This window comes from Pelophylax lessonae, assembly GCF_965119305.1.
Source record: "Pelophylax lessonae genome assembly, chromosome: 3".
Lineage (NCBI taxonomy): Eukaryota > Metazoa > Chordata > Amphibia > Anura > Ranidae > Pelophylax > Pelophylax lessonae.
In genome coordinates this window covers 267,064,366-267,091,412 of record NC_138770.1, presented here as the reverse complement: position 1 = coordinate 267,091,412, position 27,047 = coordinate 267,064,366, and the positions used below count along the sequence as shown (strand labels likewise).

At 43.2% G+C, this 27,047-nt stretch overlaps 1 protein-coding gene across 6 annotated transcripts in view; it reads left to right on the top strand.

The window, feature by feature from the left end:
* Positions 1-27,047, top strand: part of PLD1 (phospholipase D1) — a 316,806-nt gene that overhangs the window by 219,050 nt on the left and 70,709 nt on the right. For all 6 annotated transcript variants that reach the window (XM_082249865.1, XM_082249866.1, XM_082249868.1 and 3 more), the window contains one exon: positions 23,755-23,883. In XM_082249865.1, coding sequence (XP_082105991.1) covers positions 23,755-23,883 — 129 coding nt within the window. The remainder of the gene's footprint in view (positions 1-23,754; positions 23,884-27,047) is intronic.

The window sequence follows — 27,047 nt, the reverse complement described above, 5'->3', positions numbered from 1 at the left end:
AATAGAAGCTAGCTGTCAGATGCCTTACGGGTCAGAGGTTATTAGGAGATAGGCTGTGTTTGGTATCGATGGATATAAAATTCAATGCTGCACAATAAGCTATCAGTTTCAAGAAGGCAACTGGTAGATGTTGGAAGATATGAATTATGTTATAAATCTGTCTATAAGGGAGGTTCCTTGGTATTGTTGTAAACTTTAGGGCCGCCCATGGCCACTGTGTTTATTGGTCAGGGACCTCTGTTAACACCCCGTGCGGTCTCAGAGAAAAAGAGAGAGGCAGATGGGGTTAGGGAGTTCTCATGGTAACATCAAGAAAGGAAAATCTATCAAGTTTGAGAACCGATCACACTGGCTCAGCTTCTGAAACTCTGATAATACTCAGGACATTGAATGCAAGTATTCTTACTTCTTAATCCTATATCTTATTTCTCTAAATTGCTTAATTATGTCGCCATTTCTTTGAAACACTTTTTTCTGTAAATATTTTATTTGCACCAATTTTAATCTTTTTATTATTAAACTTTATTTTGAAAAGTGTTATACTTGTCCTTAAGCTCTTAATGCAAACTAACAACGAACCTGTCTCTTGAAGAGTGCTACTGTATAGAATAAATCCTCTGAACATTCCTGTCTGGGGTGACAGTGAGTGTTACAGATGATTATTCTAAAGTCATAACTGGTATTTCTAAAATTACGACCTGGGCTCATCATAACGTAGCGGTGGTGGCAGTGAAAGTGTTAATTGCTTAATTAGCCCAGTGGCAAACGCTTTCAGCCTACTGGCATCTAGATTGTGGTCCCGCAAGCTGGGAAATCTATGTGCCGGGTGCAGCTGAGAGTGGCATTGTTACGCAAGTGACGGCAGGGTGTGAGATTGCCTGGTCCTTGGTCACGAGTTAGTGAGAAGGGCAGGGATCTGATACCCGCCACTGTCACATGCCCCTGCCTGTGTTAACTGGTTTGTCTCCTCTCTAACTGATACATTCTGTTCGAGAGCTTGTTCTTTTAAAAAACAGTAGACTTACTGACTGAATCACCTATAGAAAATAGAAGAACAAAAATCTAAAAAAGAAAATGCATGTAGCCATCACATCAAAGCTGCTATATAATGAAGGTTTGCTTTAAGTTTGAATACCACGATAACAAGTGCCTTCGTGGCAGGATCACAAGTTATTTATTAAAAGCTTTAAAAAATATAAAATAACCACTTTTCAAACTAGATTAACATGTTAACCTTGTATTAAAGTTTAGTGGTTGGGTTTCGAAGCTCCCCTACTACCACCCGCTACTTCCACCACGTGCCAAGATACTCCCACTGAGGGTCAAGTCGTATTTGAGAGTCATATTAACATATTGGGAGGGTAATTCAAAAGAGCTTTTGCAGAAACTGACCACATTTTGACATACCTCTGCAATTCTTTAGAATACCTGTACAAAGATTTTACAGAGTCCTGGATACCAGCCCACTGCTTCAGTGAAGTAGTCTTCAGTACAAGCTTCCCTTGGTCAGTACAGACCCCTGACCCCACCCAGTACAGACCACCCCTGCTTTCTCATCCCCTCAGTATAGACCTCCCAGTAAAGACCCCCTACCATCCCTATAGATCCCCTTGATGCAGACCCCTTCTCATTACAGGCCCCTTGCCCCCTTAGTACAGACTCAACGCCCTTCCAGCCCCCCTTTCTCAGCATACAACCGTACAGATCTCCAGAATGAGTCTCCCTCTGCATTGAGGGCTCTGAAAGGCAGCCAGAGGCACTGCTGCAGTGCACATACAAACAGGCACCTGCAGCGCGGGCAATGCACACATACAAAAAACATTGTCGAGCAGTTGTTGAAAAATCAGCAGTCACCCAACATTTTTTGCAGGAAGCACCCTGTGCAGATTACACCCCTAGCAACCTATATTTGCCAGATAAATGATCATACCTCTTGACCAGAAGAGCTACAGTATACTCCTCCATATTGGCTATGGGCAGAACTTAGCAATGTCACTAAAACCAGAGAGAGTGGAGGGGTGTGGAAGGCAAAGTGGAAGCCAAGTACTGGAACAAACATTCCCAAACTCGGCTGTGGGGCACAAGAAGGATCCGCGCCGGTCTCCAGAATTTATTTATTTTTTAATGGGGGGGGGGGGGTATGTTAATATGACAGGGAGGCCCCACAGGTTGTTTTGATACAGCACCAATACACATTGGTTGGGGGTACTGGTGTGTATCACAATAGCTGTAGGTGTCTGCTTCTGACACCAATCTTCCCATCTGTGCCTCCTCACACCACTGGATAACATTGTTAGTGACTGCCTACCAGCACTGTGAGAGTTGACTGTAGCTCAGCTGCACGGAAAAGTTGTGCCTCTCTTCCATGCCCCCTTCTGTCCCCTCTGCCATTCATATAATTCATCTTACTACAACCCCACAATGGATCACATTTTGTGAATGGGCAGGAGACACCTGTCATTTGACTTCTCCCCAGCCCATTCTCAGGATGCGTTGCATTGTGGAATAGCAAGACGAGTTGTATGAATGGCGGATAAGACCGAAGGGGGCGGGCAGGGAATGCTACTTATCTGTAGCCGAGGCTGCAGTTAACTTATAAAAAAGAGAGCTGCTGAGGACAGTATCTGGTGATTACGAGGAACACATGGAAAAATTTGATACAGAAGCAGATACCTGCAGATAATGAAGATATACCGCATTACATATAACTATTATGCATCGTGCTGTATACAAAAAAAATTGTACTAAACTTTAGCTTTAAACTACATTATTTGACTTTTTATTTGCGTCTGTCTTGAGTCCATTTTGAAAGAAACCTTCACTTGGGCTTATTTTTTGTGTATAGAAATGCGGAAGAAAAAAGTTTTGTGTGTTGTATAAGAATGCAGAATTTGATGTCACAGGTAGACCAGTCTAAACATGCAAGTCCCTTAATACCTTTCAAGAAGAGAAGGCTAAACCTCAACATCACTTTCAAGAAGAGAAGGCTAAACCTCAACATCACATTTGCTTTTGAATGCCAGTGCTTCTGGGGACTGAAATATGCACTTGCTATTAGATCTGAAGCATTCCCTTTGAACAGAATAGCATTATTATTATTCCCATTATTAATGGGCCCACTTCTGTCAAACTGTCCTGCTGGAAACGCAGCATTTGATCAGCGCTTGCAGCCAATAACTGCAGCACTGAGTGGTGTGGGGTCCCCTGGTTGAATAAAAATAAATAAATAAAAGGTGTACAGTATACCCTGTTTAGGAGATAAGGCAAACAATGTTAATGCGCTTTAGACTAGCCTTTTACAACAGATTTAACAATGTTCATGCTTATGAGGCCTTAAAATCCAGCTTGAGCGTAAATGGAAAAAAAGCCACTCACAGAAGCCTTCAAAAAAAGCAACTTAAGTTGCTATACTCACTTGACCTCTGGAGGTGTACCCCACAGGCCTGCCAGATCCAATGATGCTTGTTTTCCATATTGAATTACACCCAGCTGGGCATCATTCAGCTTATTTCCCATGAGCCATGGCTCTGTGCTGGACTCAACAGGAGAAATACTGCACAGAGGGCTGCCAAATTATCCTGTGGCTGTGCTCTCTTCAGCGCTTAGGCACTGGCCACTGCTAGAAGAAGTGAACAAAGACCCATGGGGGGTTAATTTACTAAAACTGGAGAGTGCATAATCTGGTGTAGCTATACATGGCAGCAAATCAGCTTCTAACTGCAGCTTGTTAAATTAAGCTTTGACAAACAAAAAAAAACTGGAAGCTGGTTGGCTACCTTGCACAGTTGCATCAGGTTTTGCAAGTTCCAGTTTTAGTAAATCGATCCTATGTCGTCACCAGACAGGAGACACCTGGAAAAAGGTGGACTTGTTGGAAGATTTTTGCTGATCCAGTGAATCTTGATAGCGGAGGAGTCCCTATCCACCTCAATTTCATTTTCTTTTGGCTGTTTCTTTATGGCCAGCTTTACTCTAAAAGTAGCTTTGAACTGAAGAAAGCTGCAATTGTTGTCGTAATGCAAGTGGACTGAACTTCTAGATGCCAGAATTAGATAACATAACCACATCTCATTTGCCCTGCGGTGTTTAGTTTGGTATGAATATAATGCTTCAGATGCTGTTGTAAACACTCCAAGGTTTGTGGTATTTCTTTTAGAGCTGGCTCTTGTTTAATGCCTTGTAATTCAGCTCCAAGTTAATGCCACTTTTCATGTCTGCAGTTTTAACATATTAGTGTTGGCTGATAATCATTGTCTTGTTATTGAGCAATTTGACTTACTGCTGTTTATGAATGACACAATGATACTGTGACTAATTATCTGTGACCTCTATTTGCTTTCTCTTGCCACTAGATTATAAACTGTTCAATCTTCCGTACTTTTGTAAAGGTACCCAGCTTTGGAAGCCTTCACTAGCATTACAGCTTTAAATGTCTCTGGTACATAAAAAGAAAGAAAAAAAATGTAGTCCCTAGAGTCATGTGCATAAATTATGCCAGTAAGCACCTCTCCAAATGCAGACTTAATTATTTATTTTATGCCCCAGAACGTTACTCTAAATGCCCCAATGTGCATGGACACATTGGCTGAAATGCAGTGTGATAAAAAATGGGGAAACTTTCCTACAAACGTGTTTTTTTTTTTTTTCTCTCTTGCCCCTGCTTCCTTAAAGTGGATGTAAACCCTGAGATATACACAGTAAAGTGAACAGCCTCAGATGATACACATAAAAAGGTTTTATTTTATCTGCATTCTTCTCTTCTGTACACTCCTTCAAAAGGGAAGAATCGTGTTATAATCTTTCTTCATCAGTCAGAAGCACAGAGGAGGGGGGCTAAGAGCTGCAGTTAGTGTGTGAGAGCTGATTGGAGGAAAGGCACTTATTTCATGTGTTGGGAAAACTTCTCAGAAGTGGCTCATGCTGATAACGGAGGAATAAAAGACCAGAGAGAAACTACACTTAGGCTGGGTACACCGGCCAAATGTCAGGAGACATTTGTCGGTTAAAAAAGAAACTTGGCCCATGTGTATGTTGATCTGTCTGACAGAAGGCAGCCATTTGGCAGAGAGTGCTGATTGGAGTGCTCTGGCTGGTGGGCCACCCCCTTGTCAGAACACAGTAGCTCAGCAGGGGAGATTGCTGTACTTGGCATAGTGAGTACAGTGGCGCTGACCTGAGCTGACAATCCCTATACTTGCCCAGATCTCGCCCTAAAGCCCAGGGCACTTTTACATCTCTCAACCAGCTTTGTAATCTGACGTCCACACCAGCACAGTTTGGACCCATAGACTTCAATGTTGCTAGTATGTAAATAGGAGTGATTTTGTCTACCAGCCTTATAGAATTGTATAGGGCTGAAATATACTGCTGCAAATGTTTGTTGTAGACCATGAAGAGATGTAAATAGTGTTACGGGCCTTGAGGAGGGGGGAAAGAGCTAGAACTAGATGAGGGACCTGGGTAGATGCTAAGGAAATTTGTGGGAAAATGTCCTTCCTTTTTAATCTGTTCTGTGCTTTGGAAGATCATGTGGAAATAAATTGTTTAAGAATAAGGCACACATGCCTCATTATTTTGAAAATGTTGAAAAGGTTTTAAAATGTGCAATGGCTCCTAAGGAAAACACAATTAGTTATCTTACCTGTACGTTTCAACCTACATATGAAATAGATCGTTGGCACCTGCTTGGTAGAATTGTTTAACCACTTCTGGACCGCCAACTGCAGTTATATTTTTTTACTAGGTGGGCAGTCCTCTTTCTCATAAAAGTGGTCACAGTGGCAGACTCGCAGCGGGATCACTTTAATAGACGGTGGGAAAGGTGAACTCCCCAACCCCCCCCCCCCCCCTCCCCGCTTCACGGTTGTTTCCCTGCTTACCGGAGCCGTCGATAGCGTTGAAAACAATCTGGCCCTCTCCCCTTCTTAGCAGGAAGTTGAGAGAGGGCAAGCTGGCCCCTTCTCAACTCTATGGCCTTGGAGGACGGGAGCGACGTCGTACATTTTTCCATGATGGAAAAAAAATTACTTTTTTTTTGCTTTTTAGTGTAGGTGTGAGGTCTTTTTGACCCAAGATCTCACATAAAAGAGGACCTGTCCTGCTTATTTCCACTTATTTCCAGGGATGCTTACATTCCTTGTAATAGGAATAAAAGTGATAAAAAAAAAAGTTTAGAGGGACAGTGTAAAAATAAATAAAAGATTAAATAAGAAAAAAAATAATTTAAAGCGCCCCGTTCCTCCGAGCATACGTAAGTCGCACCCATGTATGTAAACGGTGTTCAAACCATACATGTGAGGTATCGCCGCTATCGTTAGAGTGGGAGCAAAAATTCTAGTCCTAGACCTCCTCTGTACCTCTAAACTGGTAACCTGTAAACCTTTTTAAAATGTTGCCTGTGGAGATCAAATACCAATGTTTGTTGCCATTCCACGAGTGCGCGCAATTTTGAAGCATGACATGTTGGGTATCTATTTACTAAGCATAACATTATCTTTCACATTATAGAAAAAAAATTGGGCTAAGTTTACTGTTTAGTTTTTTTTTGTTTTTTTTTAATGCAGTAAAATGTATTTTTTCCCAAAAAATTGTGTTTTAAAGACCGCTGCGCAAATACCACATGACAAAAAATATTGCACCGACCACCATTTTAGTCTCCAGAGTCTTTGCTAAAATATATATATATAAATAAATATATATATAATATATATATATATATATATATAGGGGTTTTCTCACAAAAAATACTGATTTTAACTTGTAAACCACAAGTGTCAGAAATAGGCCTGGTCCTTAGGTGGTTAATCCTATAAAATCCCCGACTATGTACAAGTGTAAGAGCCTATACTGGTTTGAAACCAAATGGTAGTTACACCAAATATCGATATTGATTAAGAAAGATTTCTCTTATGTTTGCTCACTTTGCATTTTGTAAATCGATTAAAAAAGTTAATATAAAAAAAGTATGTGTATGTATGTATATATATATGTATGTATATATATATGTATGTATGTATATATATATATATATATATATATATAATATTTATGTGTAGCAAAGTTTCCAGGCCTGTGGCCTGATGTGGATCTGCCAATGGAACCGGTACTCTCTCCAGCCCATGCGAGCTGTGGCCCTGGGTGTGATAACTGCAGCAGCGACAACTCTGGCATCTTTGTGGTTTTTATTTAATTTAAAGGGGATGGGAGAAGGGAATGAGTGGGATACTCGTTGAGGCTCAAACTAATTACACGTGGGACTTTACTACTGAAAAATGCCCGTTGGCGCTTCCCTGACGCCAGCCAACGTTCACTGACTCTGAGAACACTCTGTATAACCAAAAAAGTGTTGAATCCCAGACTTGTAGTCCTGTAGATCCAAGACTGAGAACTGTAGAACTCCTGACACTGCTGTGCTGTGGAAGTCACTAAATACTGGCCCCCGCTTAGTACAGCTTGAGGTAGTATCTTATAGAACTCTGTGTAACTGTCGCTTTACTGACACTCTCTGTACAATTCAGGGCCCAGACCGCTGGTACCCCCTTTACAGCTTTAGGGTCCTCAACCTAGGTACCCCCTTTACAGCTAGCTGACACTGGATCCCAGAACCTCTTCCGGAGTGGTCCCCTCTAACTCTTCAGGCGAACCCCCAGGGGCAATTCTCAGTACTCACGACCTGTGCAGGCTTTCCTGGGACTGGACCCCTCTCTCTATCCGCAGGCTCTCAGCATACTGGATCCTCTTAGCTCAGCTCGGCACTCTCTGGATACTCAGGCGACACCCTGAGACATCCACCTTCCTCAGACAGGAGGAGAGACAGCAGCACTCTCCTTCCTGGGACTCTGCTCCCACCAAAGAAAACCTGTCACGCACTTCCCCCAAACTTATACCCACTCCCAGAATCCTTTGCAGCCCAATCTGCCTTCTGGGGTAGTTACAAACTGGGATGTGTCCCCTGATTGGGCTTGCCACACTGCCCTATGAGAAGCCTCTCACAGGAGCCAGTGGGGATACTTCTCCCCTCAGCAGGAACATCTGGAAGCCCTGACACCCTACCTAACAAATCACAGGTAAAAATGATTAAAAAAAACTGCGTTAACTAGAAACAAATATAAGCAGCTAGCACACTAAAACAGACATGTGTTGTTAAGCAAAATAAAATAAAGTACTGTGCAGCGCTAAAAAATATACTGTATAATAGCATATATATATATATATATATATATATATATATGTGAAAAAGCAATAAAGTCCCAAGTGAAATAACACAAATCATCCAAGGTAAAAAGAGTGATCCAAGGACATCTGATCCCAACACCAATTGAGACTAATCTCTTTCTCTCCAGATCACATAAAAATGACAATCCCGGACAAAACAAACATAGTATAATTCCGCTTTGAACGATTTAATAAATGAATAAAAGTAAAATTACAAACATCCGGGGTCAAAAAAGCAGTGAATACAGGTATACAGATCAGGCAATCTGTGACATAATCCTGCCTGCATAAGGCTAAGTCCTGACTAGTTTCATCACAACTGATTTCTTCAGAGGTAAATGCCAAATGTAATGTGGAGCCTTCTAGTATATATATATATATATATATATATATATATATATATATATATATATATATATAATATTTAATTGTAAAATCGTATCCCCCTGTTTTAGGCTGCCCATCACCGCTATGTCGGAGTCAAAATGGCGCCGGCGTGCAGTCCAAGCCTCGTTTTCACACGGAGCCAGCGTCTCCCAGTCACCTCCGTCTGTGAGGGCCCTATGGAACAGGCGATGTGGTCTTCCACGCTTCGACGTCTGGAAACTTGCTGCGCTCTGCTACCTCAGGATACTCTGTTGATCTCAACTCTCTCTCTCAGCGATACTGCAAAGATATCTGCAGTGCAGCGGCAGACATCCACTCCCCTGAGGCTGAGTTCTGTAAGTGGGTCAAGCCTCGTGCAGTAGGCCGCAATCTGTCTTACACACCACTCAGCAGGCTGATGTGCACTCAATGGGTCCCAGGAGCAAGAGAGCTTAAGTCTGCCAAACAGATGGTTTTATAGCTCCTCCCAAGATGCTTCACTCCCCCCTTTGCCTTCTGGGAAGATAGTTTCTTAAGTAATCCAGGCACATGAAAAGACTACAGTTCCCACAATGCCTTTCTTCCAGTATCAGCAGTATGATGCATAAAGAGGATGTGTTGGGCACTTGTGCCAAGGAATGGGTCCCCAATAAGATGGAAAACAAGGAGGGGCAGTCTACATGAGTGGTCAGGACTTCTAGGTTGAACGATGTTCCTGTGCTATCACAAAGGGCAGCTCTGACAGGCAGAAACAAAAGGTCCCGCTGGCAAACAAGAAGAAAAGAACAGGTGCCGCTGTGTGTAGCAGTAAAGATTTATTTGCATGACATTAATGAAAACTCGCATGGAGGTAGATGCTTTTCCTCATAGCTCCCGAATCCCTTCCTATGCGTGGCACTTCTGCCCTCACGCCGACCGGCGGCCGGGAGGTGACGACACCAGGGGAGGCCAATAGGAGCCGGATCAAGCTCAGGCAGCGGTGAACTGCAAGCCTGCCGGGTAATGACATAACGCGTTTCGGAGCATGCGTACAAAGCTCCTTCCTCAGACGATTAAGAAGACCCGCATAACGCGGACATATAAAGGCCAGCAGCGGAAATAACACCGGGGGGCTGAGTTACGTCATCACCCGGCAGGCTTGCGGTTCACTGCTGCCTGAGCTGGATTCGGCTCCTATTGGCCTCCCCTGGTGTCGTCACCTCCTGGCCGCCGGTCGGCCTGAAGGCAGAAGTGCCACGCACAGGAAGAGATTCGGGAGCTATGAGGACAAGCATCTACCTCCATGGGAGTTTTTATTAATATAATAATAAAGTAGTGCAGCGCAATCCTAGTGGTAAACGATACATAAAAAATAATTATATTGTAAAGTCCCAATGATATCAGGTGTCCATATAAGCAGGTAAGTCTCCAGTGATAGGTGGTCCTAAGGCAAATCCATATGATTCTTGTGTCCACACGGGTGCAAACCCACCACCTGTTAACACTGCCGCTCACCTTATCAATGAGTCCCTACAGGGTCAACCAGCATGTCATCCCAAACAGAAAATGAATGTACATCCTCGCACTTCCTTCCTTAACGGTAACCAATGAATGCACCTCCAATGCACTGACAGCTCCTCAGAAATAGTACCGTAATGTGTAGGAGAGAAAAAGAACGATCTAATGCTCTCTGTATGAAATTAATAACTTTATTCCATTAATCATTACGCTCACATTTCAGAAGAAGGTATTGCGCATATCTGCAGAGTTTGCGAGCGAGCGTGCATCAGATCCGCCAACCCGGAAGAGTGAGAGACGGCCGCGGGTCACGTGACGTCCCCCGCACGCGTTACGTCTGAAAAGTAGGCGGGACTTCTTCAGCGGGGGTCACGTACCATATTGCGAACCCGTCTTTAAAAACATCCACAACTTCAGCCCAACCTCCTGTTGTAAATCCACTAATCATCAGATTATGACCAAAGACAGGAAGTGATGTATACTAAGGGCGGAAGTTTTTATTAACCACTTAAGCCCCGGAAGATTTTACCCCCTTCCTGACCAGGGGGTATTTTGCAATTCGGCACTGCGTGACTTTAACGGACAATTGTGCGGTTGTGCGACGCTGTACCTAAACGAATTTGACGCCCTTTTTTTCCCACAAACAGAGCTTTCTTTTGGTGGTATTTTATCACCTGTGCAATTTTTTTTGATCATGCGCTATAAACAAAAAAAGAGCGTCAATTTTGCAAAAATAGCAATATTTTTCACATTTTTTTATATGAAATTCCCCCAAAAAAATGTAAAAATCAAAATTTTTTAACATTTTCGGCCAATTTGTTTTATGCTACATATGTTTGGTAAAAAAAATCGCAAAAAGCATATTTTGATTGGTTTGCGCAAAAGTTTACTAACAAAGGGAAAGATTTTTGTAATTTTTGTTGTTTTTTTTTTTTAACGCGTAATGGCGGCGATCTGCAATTTTTTTTTTTTTTTGCGGTACTGCGACATTGCGGCGGACAGATCGGACCCTTGACTGACATTTTTGACACTTTTGGGGTTACCAGTGACATTTCTACAGTAATCAGTGCTATACATATGCACTGTTACTGTAAAAATACACTGGCAGTGAATGGGTTAACTTTTTTGAGAGGGAGGGGTTGTGTGTCCCTAGGGGCGTGATTCTAACTGTGATCGGCTGTGGCTTAAGCTGTAGGAACAATGATCAACGGTCCTACATAGTAGAACCGTATGATCACTGTTTCTACACAGGGGAGAATGACAGGCGGCTTGTTTACATCAGCCGCCTGACTTTCTCCCTCTGCAGCGATGATGGCCCAGTGACCGGCGGACATCGGGTCCGCCGGTCACACGCGCGGGGGGGGGTCCGTGACCACGCGGGAGCGTGCCTCCGGGGGCGCGCGCTCGCTCCCTAAACCCTCACAGGCTAGCGAAGTAGATCTACGTCACTCTGCCTGTGAGGGGCTGACTGCCGACGTAAATAGTCGTGCGGCAGTCGGCAAGTGGTTAATGTCATGCAAAAAAATCTTTACTGATACACTCAGCAGCGCCTGTTCTTTTCTTCAGCAGTATGATGCATGAAACCCGAGACCAACACTGGGGAAGTATAGAGACAGTCTGAGAGAACAGAAAGTCAGCCTGCAGGGTCAGAAAATGGGGATCTGCTCCGGGCTATATATATATATATATATATATATATATATATATATATATATATATATATATATATACACAGTGTGTGTGTGTGTATGTATATTACACTGGAGATCAAAATTGGAGAACAATTTCCTAAATTTCAGGGTCACGGCTTACTCCTATTTGAAATGATCTAAACAGGAATAAAACAGCAGTTTTCTTAAAGTGGTTGTATACTCATGAAAAAAAAAAAACCCTGCAGGACAAAGGCATAATGAGCAAGTATGCATCGCATACTTGCTCATTATGAAATACTTACCTTAGAACAAAGCCCCGACACGTTATCTGGACAACGCTGAGAGTGCTGACATGCTCCCTCTGTGTCTCTTTCTGGTTCGGCGGCTCCGGCGCTGTGAGTGGCCGGAGCCGCGATGACGTCACTCCTGCACATGCGCGCGGGAGTTTCACTTTCCGGCAAAAGCCAGCAAGGGGCTCTGAAGGTCCGCCGGACCTTCAGAGCGCATGCGCCACTGACGTCAGCGGCTGCATGCAGGTTGAATATCTCCTAAACTGTGCATTAATTGTACCTACAGGTAAGCCTTATTATAGGCTTACCTGTAGGTAAAAGTCAAATAGCGGAGTATACTACCGCTTTAAGCCTTTTTAATGGTTACATATATTTTGAAGCACAGAATGTACATTTTGCCGCGTTCGCTTTTAGCAGCCTTATTCTGCCTCTATTCAAAATCAGTGGTTGCCCTTGAGCTGTCTTTGATATGGCTTTAAGCCCATTGATTTGAATAGAAGTTGCATCGAAGTCGGATCATGATGATCCGACTTGTGGTGCGACTTGCACTCTGAGGATCTTGAAGGGGAACTCCATGCCAAAATGGAAAAAAAATGGCGTGCCCCATGCAAAATAAACGTGGGGTCCCCCCAAAATCCACAACAGGCCCTTATCCGAGCATGCAGCCCGGCAGGTCAGGAAAGAGGAGGGGACGAGTGAGTGGCCCCACCCCCTCCTGGACCATAGCAGGTCACATGCCCTCAACATGGGAAAGAGGGTGCTTTGGGGCAGGGGGGCTTCACCCCCCACCCCAAAGTACCTTGTCCCCATGTTGATGGGGACAAGGGCCTCTTCCCGACAACCCTGGGCGGCTGTGGGGGGAGTCTGCGGTCAGGGGGCTTTTCAGAATATGATCGCCTCTATAACCAGGGGGCCCCCAGATCCCCTGATCCCCCTCCATGTGAATGGGTATGGAGAACATTGTGAAAAATGTACTTTGTGACACCATACCAAAAATATTTATCTTGGTCTCATCACTCCAGAGTACAGAGTCCCAGTAGTCATCTTCTTTTTCAGCCTGGGCACTGGCAATTTATAGGCAGGCTTTTTTGTGAATAGGCTTTACGATAGGCTTCCTTCCTGGACCACATCCATGCATGCTGTTGCTCTGCAGTGTATGCCGTATTGTGTCATGGGAAACAATTATCCCAGTTTGGCTTTCTACTACTTTAGCTAAGTGCAGTAACCTTGCATGGCAATTTTCTTCAACCCTTCTCATCAGAAGACGCTCCTATTGAGGTGTTCACTTCTGTGGACAGCCTGGACATCCTTGTGAGATGGTTGCAGTTCCATCTTTGTTACAATTTTTTGTATCACTTTTTCTACAGTATTCTGGCTGATAAATAAAGCTTTGCTGATCTTCTCGTACCATTCGCCTATCTTGTGTAAATAAATTATTTTCTTTCCCAGGCCTAGTGACATTTCTCTTCCATGTGGTGCCATTGCAAAAAGCATGTAATGGGAAGGGGTTTTCCTAAGTAGCGCCCTTTTATAATCAACTGCCTGCTGGACACCTGTTTAATGAATGATAAATGATAGCATTACGCACACTTGTTGACTGGCAGTGCAGCCGTGCAGCCTGCTGGTTTTATGGAGAGCAGATGTATCTGTTTTTATTGTTATATGCACGTGTTTTAAACCTATTGCCCAATGATTTGCTTAGTGTGATCCCCTTTACAAGTTTCACTTGTTATTTTTTGAATGAATGTTTTTTATGGCTTACACTATGGGCATATATGCTTCTTTTTTTTTTTTTTTTTTCATCCTGATGATGAACCAGCCATGACTGGATCATGTTTGGTGCTTTGAGGTTTCCCTTCATAAGGAGATGTAACACACATTTGATCATACTATATGATGGTCCACAGGATCCGGTAATAGGCTTTAATACTTGGTGTCACCTGGTGGTGGAAGCACTACGAATTGTTAGTGGGGACACTGTTGGAGCAAGTGAATCATGGACAATTTGTTTTCTTTGAACTTTCTTGTTTCACATATATTTTTTCTTTTCAGCCCTTGTGTATGGGCCCTTGAGGACACTATATTTGGTGTGATTTCTTGTTACACGTTTTTCACCGAATAAGTTTGATGTCATTATATTGATTCATTTCTGTATTTTCACAATATTGTGTTAAATTTTTTAGCGCTGTTTCATATATTTATCACAATTCTTGTATCTAGTGTCACAGATTGCTTAAACAGCTGCTTGTTTGTAATTTATATGTTTTAGCATGGATATTTTATATGATTTCTACTTAATAATTGACTCCCCTGTAGCTAAATTCTTGTTAATTAAGATTTTAACCACTGGCCGACTGCCGCACGACTATGTACTGCGGCAGTCAGCCTCTCCTGGGCAAAGTGACGTATGGGTGCGTCACTCACCCACAAACCTGTAGGGGGTGAGTGCTCGCTGCTGGCGGCACGCTCCCGCCCCCGCCCGTTCCCTGCCTTCCCCGCGCGTGTGACCGGCGGCTCCGATGTCCGCCGGCCACTCGCGATCTCGCTCAGGAGATGGAGAAAGACAGACAAACACAGCCGTCTGTCATTCTCCCTTAGATCATCACTGAGGCTATACGATCCTGCTATGTAGGATCGTATGTCTCTGTGATGAGCTAACAAGCCACGCCCCCTGACAGCTAGAATCGCGCCCCTAGGGACACACTTAACCCCTTGATCACCAATAAAGTTAACCCCTTCCCTGCCAGTGTCATTTTTACATTAACAGTGCATATTTATAGCACTGATTACTGTAGTAATGTCACTGGTACCCCCAAAAGTGTCAAAAATGCCAGTCAAGGGTCCGATCTGTCCATCGCAATGTCGCAGTCCTGCAAAAAAAATCGCAGATCGCCACCATTACTTTTTAAAAAAACAATAAAAATGACCAAAATATTTCCCGTAGTTAGAAAACGCAATAACCTTTGCGCAAACCAATCAAAATACACTTATTGCGTTTTTTTTTTTTTTTTACCAAAAAACAAATTGACCTAAAATGTTAAATTTTGAATTTTTTAATTTTTTTTGAGAATTTCATATAAACAAATTGTGAAAAATATAGTTTTTTTCAAAATTGTCGCTCTTTTTTTGTTTATAGCGCAAAAAGTAAATCACATACCACCAAAAGAAAGCTCTGTTTGTGGGGAAAAAAAGGACATCAATTTAATTTGAGTACAGTGTTGTTTACAGTCACGTAGTGCCGAATCACAAAATAGGGCCTTCTCTTTGAGCAGCCAAATCCTCCGGGGCTTAAGTGGTTAATGTCTAAAATTTAGCTTTGCTTCTTAGACTTTTATTGGGACGTATTCATTTTTCAACATGGTCTTGAATTACTTTGTTAGGAAAAATAATTTTTTGTGTGTGAAAATTACAAAATCTTGGCTGCAACCAATGCCCCACATTTCTGGGAGTATTTTGTATTATAGTATCCCATTGATTGATTCTGAAAATAAAGTAAAGGTTTTCTGACAAATCTGTTGGGGTGTACTCGTTTATGCTGAGCACTGTGTGTGTATGTATATATAGATATATATATATATTAGGGATAGACCAATAGGTTTTTTTTGTCATAAGGTATCGATATTGGCAGATACTTTGTACATTTAAAGCTTTGAAAAATAGACAATTTTTGACACAATTCTGGTACTGAACATGTTAATTTTTAGTTTAATGCTTAATGGCTGGCTTGCTGGCACCCTGTGGTGGGTGGGTGGTTGGCACCCTGTGGTGGGTAGGTGGCTGGCACAGGAGCTGTGGGTGGCTGGCTTGTACAGGGCCTGTGGCTGGCTGACTTGTACAGGGCCTGTGGGCGGCTGGCTGGTACAGGGCCTGTGGGTGGCTGGCTGTTACAGGGCCTGTGGGTGGCTGGCTGGCTTGCACCCTGTGGTGGGTGGGTGGCTGTCTGGCACCCTGTGGTGGGTGGCTGGTTGGCTGGCACCCTGTGGTGGGTGGGTGGCTGGCACAAGGGTTGTGGGTGGCTGGTACAGGGCCTATAGGTGGCTGGCCGGTACAGGGCATGTGGGTGGCTGGTACAGGGCCTGTGGGTGGGTGTATGGCTGTGATACACTCCCGCCAGACTAGTCCTGACTCCAGATGAGGCTGTCCAAGGCAAGGGAGGTGGCCTAAGAAGGCAGAATGAAGTCACGAAAATATCAGGAATATCGGCCAGTTTCGGGGCCGATGCCGATATATCGGGAAAAGTTGATATGAGTTTCGGGCTATAAAGCTTGCGCCCTTCCTCTGGTAGGAACAAACATGAAATAACATAAAATAACAATATCATTACATCCTTTCTTTTATGTACTCTTAACAAAATTATAAAAGCAATACTTTTGTCCCAATTTTTTAATGCGCTGACCTAAGACTTTGTCTATGTACACAAAAGGTCAATTTCTCTCAAATATTCACAAATCTGGCTAAATCTGAGTTAGTGAGCACTTCTCCTTTGCTGAGATAATCAATCCACCTCACAGGTGTGGCATATCAAGATGCTGATTAGACAGCATGATTAAATGATGAAAAATGAAAGTGAGCTGATTGGATAGTGGAAAGCTGCTACCTTTTGGTAGTGAAGTGAATGGAAAATGTATATATCAGGTGCGCTAACCAAATCAATATGTAAAAATACAGGTGAAAACGTGTGCAAATCAAAACATGAAAAAAGGGTCTGGAATAAAGCCAACCAAATGTGCTATTAACATATATAAAGGGTATGCTGATACAAACTGGAATAAATCAACAATATGACATTAGATACACCAGTGAGTGTCAAAAAAATGAGTGACCACACGAATGAATATCGTGACAAAAACAGTCCCAAATAATGCACACAAAAAAATTAAAATCCCAAATTCTTGTGATGAAACCGTTAAACTGAAAGTGTAGAAACCACGTGAATGGAGTTCAGTGTCCCACCACCAGCTTAGCTTCTTACCAGAAGATTGGGATAATAAGGGCGTATAGATAAATAGCTCTGCTCCAAAGACAACACGCCAAGGGAAAGACCCAAAGGGGTATAGCCACTGATGTCTCCCAGGGGAAAAGAGAGTGGTGAGCCTCTTACCAGATAAATAACTTAATGGAGCTGTGGGCAAACAAACACTCCTCTCCTATACGGGATATGGTGCAGGATGGATCTCTGGTAGGTTCTCGCTGTTCTTGTCCTCAGTATGAATGGGGAAAGAAGAGGGACCGCCAATGGTGCATTATCGTTTTAAATGTTTATTGTAAGTAAAGGATGCACTTACATTTTCAATGAAAATACACGCTACAGTCTCCCTTTGCGATTTGCAGGTAACAGCAGCCGCCTGCAGTGCGGACCGCCGTATTACAGTGTGGGTGATGACGCGGCGTTTCCTCCCGATTGGGCATCAACTGAGATAGGAGGGGAGCCCGCGTCATCCCTCCCGCCCTTTTATGTCTGTGTAAGGAAGTATTTCCTGTGTCTGCAAAGGATGTCCATGACGCTGAAAGCCAAAATGCTAGCGATCGCAGACTCTTCAATACCGGACTATTTTCGCTTAATAGTAGATGTATTGAAGGATCGAGGTTATATTTATTACTCAAATTAAACAACGATAATTTTTAACATAAAATTGGATGTGTCTATACCGGAATGAGTTCAAACTGCCCACCGGAAGCACTCCCCTAGCATACATTATGTCTCTTAACACCGATTGGATGAGTATATGAACCTTGAGAAGACATAGAATTTCCGGTGTCTGCAAGGAACGTCCGTGGCTCGAACAATTAAAGTGGTGGCATTATTAGATTTTTCATAGCGGACTTATCTCCCATGGTGCCATAGATGAATATAGGGTTTTTATGCAAAAAATACACATAAAATGATCTTAAATAAATAAAATGGAATAAAATGGGATGTGTCTATACCGGATTTTATAAGGATTAGCCACCGGAAACACTATCTCAACATGACATTCAATCATTTATGTGCTAATTAATTAGATAAAATCTAAAATTACATCTTTATATAAAACAACAAATAAAATTGATTTAATACATATAAATATATAATTAAAATGGTTTAAAATTGTCTTGTGACTCAAAAATAATAAAATGGAGGATATTTGACTAATATAGGAAGATGGAGAAATGGACAGGCATACATCTCATGGAAATATCAACTGTTATTTATAAACGAGTTAATGTCCCATTCGATATTGTGTCCTGACAGTCAGAAGCTCTTAAGTTCATAAATCCAGAAAGTTTCTTTTCTGGAAATGGACCTTTTCATATTACTTCCGCGCCAATGGGGATTATATTTTTCTATAACGACTATTTCTAAACTTTTCGGGTTTTTCTGATGGTGGGTCGCAAAATGTTTGGATAAGCTATGGCCTACAAATCCTTTCCGGATATTGGCCAGATGTTCTCCTACTCTTATGTTTGCAGTTCTGATGGTTCTACCAACATATTGCTTTCCACACTCACAGGTGGCCAAATAGACTACCCCTTTCGTATGGCAGGTGATAAAATCCTTGATAGGGTAATCCTTTCCTGTGACGGTTGATTTAAATTTGTTGGTTTTAATTGTAGTTGCACTACTGCAAATATTGCAATTTCTACAAGGAAAGAAGCCTTTAAGGTTAGGAAAGAAGGTGGAAGTGAGAGGTTTGTCTACTGGATTACGAGCGGTATATGATCTGAGGCTTCGAAGGGAGAGAAGGTCCTAAAAGTGGATCTTGTTGTAAAATACCCCAATGCTTGCGAAACAAAAAATTGAGCCATCTGTAATGGCTGGAAAACTGGGTGGTAAAGGCAAATTCAAATTTCCCCCTGTCGTCTTTCCGTTCAATCTTGTGTTTCGGGATAATTAACTCTTCTTGTTTAAATAGTTAAACCTCTTGAATTTCTTTTTCCAAAATTTCCTGATCATATCCTTTTTCCATGAAACAAAGTTTTAAAGTATGAGCTTGTACTTCAAAGTCTGCATTATCTGTACAGTTGCGTCTTACTCTCCGGAACTGTCCTTTAGGGACGGATTTCAGCCACATAGGGTGATGGCAACTGTCAATAGATATGAAACCATTTTTGTCCGTAGGTTTCTGGTAGGAGCTGGTGGAGAAACCTTGTCCTTTTCTCCAGATCACAAGATCTAGATAATTGACAGAAGTTTTGCTCCATTGATAGGAAAATCTTATGCCCCAATTGTTACAATTAAGATTGTGCATAAATTGGTGCAGTGTCTCTTCTTCTCCTTTCCAGATAATGAGGGCATCATCTATATAGCGTCGCCACATTACAAGTTCCTGAATTCTTTCAGCAAAAATATTTCTGTCCTCCCAAAGTGACATGAAGAGGTTGGCGAGGCTGGGGGCAAATTTGGCCCCCATAGCAACGCCGGTACGCTGTAGATAAAATTCCTTGTCATGATAGAAATCATTATGCTCCATTCCGAACATAAGGAGGTCCAAAATGAACTTCTTTTGTATATAGGGGATGTCATAATTCTGGTCAAGAAATGTGCTTACCGCTTCATAGCCCAGCTCATGGGGAATCACTGTGTATAGCGAGGTTACGTCAGCCGTAACCAACAAAACGTCTCCACCGACCTTTAGTTCTGTGATTTCTTTGATACATTGCGTGGTGTCTTTCAAATATGCTGGTGTTTCCTGAACTAGTGGCTGCAGGAAGTGATCAACATACTTCCCTATTCTTGAAGTCACAGAATCTATGCCACTGACTATTGGCCTCCCGGGTGGCTTAACTAGACTCTTGTGTACTTTTGGTAAGTAATATATCATTGGTATTCGGGGGGCCAGTGGTACCAGGAATTCTTTCTCTTTTTTTATTAAGGATGCCATCTTCATAATCTTTTTTAATAATTCGCTCTAATTGTTTCTTGTACGTATAGGTAGGGTCTTTCTTTAGGATCTCATAGATCTCCCTATCCGAAAGAAGATTTTGCATTTCCTCCATATAATCCTCTTTCTTAAAGCGGAGTTCCACCCAAAAGTGGAACTTCCGCTTTAGGGAGTCCTGACCCCCCGACATGCCACATTTGGCATGTCATTTTTTGGGGGGGGGAGCGGGTACCTAGTTTTGACAGGTACCCGCTCCCACTTCCGCTCGGAGCGCCGCGGCGCCCTGAGCGGACGTTCTCCTCTCCCCCTCCCTCCCTGCAATCTTCTGGGACACGTCAGAGGTCCCAGAAGATTGCCGGCCAATCACGGCGCGCAGCGCGACTCGCGCATGCGCAGTGGGCACCCGGCTGTGAAGCCGCAAACTGTAACAGCCGGGTGCCCACAGCAGTGATGCCGGCGCCGTGGGAGAGGATCGAGGCTTCCGGCGGCCGCATCGCTGGACCGTTGGACAGGTGAGTAAATGGCTGGAACTCCGCTTTAAGTAATACCGTACCACCTCTCTTGTCTGCTGGACGTATGATCAGGTCTTTCTTGTCACATAAAGACTTGATTCCTTTCCAGAGATCTCTGAGGTTTTGTAGAGATATCTTTTTGTTCCAGCTCCTTGAGAACCACATCTCTAAACACTTTTACATGGTGGCTGGATTTCCCCAGGGGATTAAAAAGAGAGGCATTCCTCAAGTTAGTAGGAATACAGGTGGATTGATTGCAGGACACATAATTCCTCTCATTAGCTTTATCCAAGAAATGTTGTTTTATGTTTAGTTTCCTGATGTACTTATGTACATCCAAAAACGTTTCAAATTTATTCAGCGATTTTTTTTTTTTTTTTTTTGGGGGGCATATTTCAGTCCTTTGTTCAGTGTCTGTTTTTCAGAGTCAGTCAAAATAACTCCGCTTAGATTGAAAATGCCTGGATTATCTATTTTGTCTTTTTTCTTGGCCGTTCCTCCCCTACAGCCCCTGACTGTTTTTTTATTTTTCCTTTTGCTGGACCCTGGCCTAAAAAACCACGCGGTTTGGCACTTATGGGTGTTTGTGGCTGTTCTACATAATTTCTATCCCAGTCGTCCTCTTCTTCTTGCTCATCATAATAGAGGGGTTCATATCTGTTATCAACGGGGGGGGGTAGAAATTTCTCAGTGTATGAGGAGGTTCTGAATAGTATCCTGTGTATTCCCGAGGACCCCTCCTAGGGGATCTGGACCTAGATGTTCTATAGTTCCTCTCATGTTCCGATTCTCGTCTATTGTGTTCTCCCCTGGGGTATTGATAACCCCCGGTATCATTTTTACTCCTTTTTTCCTCATATTTAGGCCTCCCTTTAGGTTGGTGGTTAGACTGTTGTTCCTTAAGGGGTTTAAATTTCCTATTGTTGTTATTGTACAGGTGTGGCTTAGGCTGGCCACAATAAAGGCCACTCTAAAATGTGCAGTTTTATCACACAGCACAATGCCACAGATGTCGCAAGTTTTGAGTGAGCGTGCAATTGGCATGCTGACTGCAGGAATGTCCACCAGAGCTGTTGCCCGTGAATTAAATTTTCATTTCTCTACCATAAGCCGTCTCCAAAGGCGTTTCAGTGAATTTGGCAGTACATCCAACCGGCCTTACAACCGCAGACCACGTATAACCACACCAGCTCCGGACCTCCACATCCAGCATCTTCTCCTCCAAGATCGTCTGTGACCAGCCACCCAAACAGCTGCTGCAACAATTGGTTTGCATAACCAAAGAATTTCTGCAAACACTGTCAGAAACCACCTCAGGGAAGCTCATCTGGATGCTCGTCATCTTCATTGGGGTCTTGATCTGACTGCAGTTTGTCGTAGCAACCGACTTGAGTGGGCCAAGGCTCACATTTGATGGTGTCTGGCACTTTGGAGAGGTGTTCTCTTCATGGATGAATCCTGGTTTTCACTGCACAGGGCAGATGGCAGACAGCGTGTATGGCGTTATGTAGGTGAGCAGTTTGCTGATGTCCACGTTGTGAATCGAGTGGCCCATGGTTGCAGAGGGGTTATGGTATGGGCATATGTTATGGAAAACGAACACGGGTGCATTTTATTGATGGCATTCATCCACGACCATCACCTCATGGGCAGGATAATAATGCATGGCCCCATGTTGCAAGGATCTGTACACAATTCCTGGAAGCTGAAAACATCCCATTTCTTGCATGGCCAGCATACTCCCCGGACATGTCACCCATTGAGCATGTTTGGGATGCTCTGAATCAGCGTATACAACAGCGTGTTCCAGGTCCTGCCAATATTCAGCAACTTCACAAAGCCATTGAAGAGGAGTGGACCAACATTCCACAGGCCACAATCCACAACCTGATCACCTCTATGAGAAGGAGACGTGTTGTACTGCGTAAGGCAAATGGTGGTCACCAGATACTGACTGGTTTTCTGACTCTGCACATTTTAGAGTGGCCTTTATTGTGGCCAGCCTAAGGCACAATAATCATGCTGTCTAATCAGCATCTTGATATGCCACACCTGTGAGGTGGATGGATTATCTGGGCAAAGAAGAAGTGCTCACTAAAACAGATTTAGTCAGATTTGTGAACAATATTTGAGAGAAATAGGCTTTTTTGTGAACATAGAAAAAGTCTTAGATCTTTAAGTTCAGCTCATGAAAAATGGGGGCAAAAACAAAAGTGTTGCGTTTTATATTTGTTCAGTGTAGATACATTTCACATCGGGAATCAATTAGGTATCAATAAGTAACTAAATAGAACAAAAATCATTTCTTTTTAAGTCCATCCTAAATCCCAGAGACACACATGAAATGTAGTCACCCTCCAATATCCCATAGAAGTTATCCCGTGACAGCCTATTACCAAAAGTTAGACATATAGTTAATGTGCATTAGTAAAAAAAAAAAAAAAAAATACTCACCTCACCTGTGAAGATATATATCAACCATTTTTTTTTTCGACTAAAGCTGGACCGATGGGGCCACCCACTGAGTGAATTTTGCCTGATTCCTTAGAAACCTGCTTAAATTTGCAGTGTAAACCCAGCCTAAAGGATAAGTTTACCTTTACAAAAAAAATAATAAATTCAAATTTTTGTAAAAAAAAAAAATATGCATGTATTATTATTTTTTTTTTTTTTTTTGTCATGCCATGGTCCTGCAATCTGTCTGTGGGCTGTACCTCTGATACGGCCAGGCAGTTAAACTGTGACAGGAAGACTTAATGAACTACTATAGCGCTCAACAGCATTGTGGTAGTTTGAGAACTACAAGCGGACACCCGCAAAGGCTATCCGACCTTGTAGTTTTCCCATTCACAGAACACTGTAAATAGATGATGCGGCCAAGCGGCGGAGCCCCACATGACCACGTCTTTTGCAGATTGTAACTTCTAGCAGGGGGGTGAAGATCTGCCGCTAGCTGTCAGAACAGGGGATCGGGGAAGTGCATCTATAACATATTACTCCCTGAATATGGGTGCAACATTTTACAAAAGGTGAACTTCTCCTTTTAAGAAAAGGACCTCCATAGCCTTATTACACCAGATATGTGATATTTACATGTGTTTGGCAGTAGGCATGTAATGTGCTTTCTTTAGTCATGAAGAATGCAAAGACCAGAGTCAATTTAGTTGGAAACTTTTAAATACAGCTTTATTTTCGATAGGGAGATAAAAACCGGGTCATCCAGAACTTTGGCTGGAATCAGACCCTCAGCTAGTTAATTGTTAACGATTCTTTGCTTTGAAAACAGTGCTCACATAATTTCAAACTATATGTGAGTGTTGCGCTCATACTGACTTGTTTGCACATGTTCTGCTTGTTACAGACAGGGGATCTGTGCGAAGCCTACAGACCGGTGTGGGAGAACTACTTGGTGAAACCAGATTCTGGCATGGGAAAGACTACTGCAACTTTGTGTTTAAAGATTGGGTACAGCTGGATAAACCCTTTGATGGTATGTTACTGGTTCAAAACCAAATAATGAAAATTTAAAAAACAAGTACAGTTTTGTCAGGCAGAAAAAAATGTTGATTTGTATTAAATGACTTGTCCATAACTGAAACCATGGAACCCAGAGTAAATTAAAGTTTGTATCGTCGTAGTGCTAGTGTTTTCATATAGCATGTGTAAATCTGAAAGTCTTTTTTTTTTTTTTTTCTTTTTTAACTTTGTCACCATGTTAATCAGTAGGAGAATGTTATAAAATGAGTGCATAAATAGTAGTTCCCAGCATGCAACAATGTATTTTAATATACCAAGGGGTTGATTTACTGAAACTGGAGCGTGCATAATCTGGTGCAGCTGCGCATGGAAGCCAATCAGTGTCTAACTTCAGCTTGTTCAATTAAGCTTTGACAAAAAACTGAAAGTGGATTGGTTTCTCTGCAGAGCTGCCCCAGATTTTGCACTCTTCAGTTTTAGTAAGGGCTCTTTCACACGGGCGGTCCGATCAGATCCGCCTGTCAGTTTTTTAGGCGGATCTGATCGGATGCCCCATTCAGCCTTATGGAGCAGCGGATGTCAGCGGTGACATGTCCGCTGCCATCCGCATCCGATCCGGTCTGTGAAATCCGGACGGATGCAAACCCTATTTTCCATCCGTCCTGGGGATTGGATGGGTTCGGATGAGAGCGGACAGGCGGTCCGCTCTCATCCGATTCCCCATAGAGAGCAGCTGGGGCTGTGACACCTCCCTCTCCGCACTGCAAGCGCAGACGGAGCTGTCATCTGCTGGCCCAGCGGGGATCGCGGATTGATCCCCGCTGAGCAGCACGGATCCGCCTACGGAGGCGGACAGTGTGAAAGAGCCCTCAATCACCCCTCTTGTTTTGAATAGTCAGTACATTGCAACTATGCTGAAAATAATGAACTACGTTATAGTCTCGTTTGCACTGGCAGTATCCAACCTGCGTTTATATGTCTTATAGGGCATTTCAAATTGCATGGAATGATTTATTTAATGGTGCCATTCACATTTTGCATTTACTTGCCTTTGGTTTTGAGAAAATTAAAAGCTCTGTGTCAAGGATCCAATAAGACAAACACAGATAAGCACATCTAATCATGGCTTAACCTGTTTTGAAGCAGGGACATCTAAACGCAGGAAAAGGTGATCTGGGAGGCATAAAAGTTTTTTTTTTTTTACTTTTCATATGACTTTGCATTTAGAAAAGCTAAATGCAGGAGTGCCAGTGTCAGTGAGCTATAACAATCAGTAAATCCAGAGCTACAGAATGCTTACCTAGTGGTGACTGGACATAGATAGCATCCAATGCACCTTGAATCCCTCTAAAACAGGGGTTTTCATTTATGCAGACACCATCATTAACACATGTAGTCATGCTCAGTCCCAGTTAATAGCATAGCTCAATGCTGGTCAGTGAGGCTTCTGCATTATGACCAGCGCAATATATGAAAGAAATAAGGTACAAAGGAACATTATTGAAAGTTTGGAAGGATGCAGATCGATTTCTATTGCTCATTACATGTGAGTAATGAGTTTTAGGCTCAGTTTCCACTAATGCGACTTTTCATGCAACTTTGGACACATAAAGTCGCATGACAAGTCACAGCCCATTGATTTCTATGCCACTTTGAAAATCAGCGACTTTGAAAAGGTGCCTACACTACATTGATGCGACTTTGATCCAGAGTGCGTAAAGTTGGATCAAAGCTGCACTCAGTCACACTCTAAATTGCACTACTTAAGAGTCGCACTAGTGGAAACATAGCCACTAGGCTAGAGTGCAACTTTGATCCAACTTTGCATTCTCTGGATCAAAGTCACATCAAAAGTTGCATCAAAGTAGTGCAGGTACCTTTTTCAAGGTCGCTGATTTTCAAAGTCGCATAGATGGGAGCGTGTGCCATTGAATTCAATTGGCTGTGACTTGTCATGCAACTGTGTTCAAAGTCACATGACAAGTCACACTAGTGGAAACAGAGCTTTAGTCTACGCTTCCACTGTTGGGATTTAGAGTGCGACTTTGATCCAACTTTTTTACACTCTGGATCATAGTCGCAATGTCCCTCTCTGGAAGTGATGTGACTAGCTTTCAGTAACCACACCCACTTGCTGCTCTTGGACTCAGCAGGAAGAGGAATGGAAGTCATGTGATAGGCACTGAAAACTGAAAAATAAAGGTATAAAAACTGGAATTTCTCTTTCGTTCATCGACTGACACACCACTCCATAAATCATAACTAGTTGGTTATATTGCCTCCTCCAGGAGTAGGACTAGGCAGAACAAAAAACACCTGGCTACGCCCATGGGCCGTCCTCAGCATAGTATTTAACCCCCCCTCTGCTCTAGGTAATCAGTTTTAATCTGTCTAGTCAGGAGTAAGGACCTAGGTTCCCGGCTGGGATCTCTGGTCCAGCAATTTTCTCCTTCCTTGCATCTTTTTTGTTTTCTCTTGGGAGATATACAATCAACTGCCGGGCTGCGCGTCGGGCTGGATAATCTAGATCCAGTGGTTCCCCCCAGCCCAGCCAGCGAGCACGTGCAGACTGCAGCTATGCACTAGGTCGGCCGCAACATAGCCTCACGGACAGAGGCTGGCCCACGAGTTAAAAGTCTTGCAGGATCGCATACGACCGGATTTGGGTCTGAGTCACAGCGGTCCCTTGGCCGACCGCTCCCCTACTATGGTGGCGAGGAGTTCTGTCCCGAGCGTTACCCACACCATGGAAGGGTAAGTACAGTCCCCCCTCTCCCCTTTTGGTTGTTTTCTTTGAGATGGATGCGGTTAACCTCCAAGGACAGTTGCACCTGCCTGAGGGTTCCCTCCTCTCATCCTTAAATCCCTCACTGAGCTGGGCTTCCCCTACTCCCATTCCCTCCTGTCGGGACCTAGAGTCTTGTGGGGGTCCCAGGGTAGAGAATGCAGCAGGGTCCCCTTGGTTCTCCCCCGCTATCCCAGCTCTAAGGGTACTGGTATAGTGTGTGTCCCATCCTGGTAGTCTGGAGGGGTCCCAAGGTAGGAGACACTTAGGTGCATGCACTGCTGTTTGCAGTGTGGGTATAGTGCAGGGGGGTCCCAGTGCAGAGACAGGTGCAGGAAAGATCCTGGCAGCATGCTTCAGTGTTTGTAACTAATTGTGGCTATTTTCCCTTA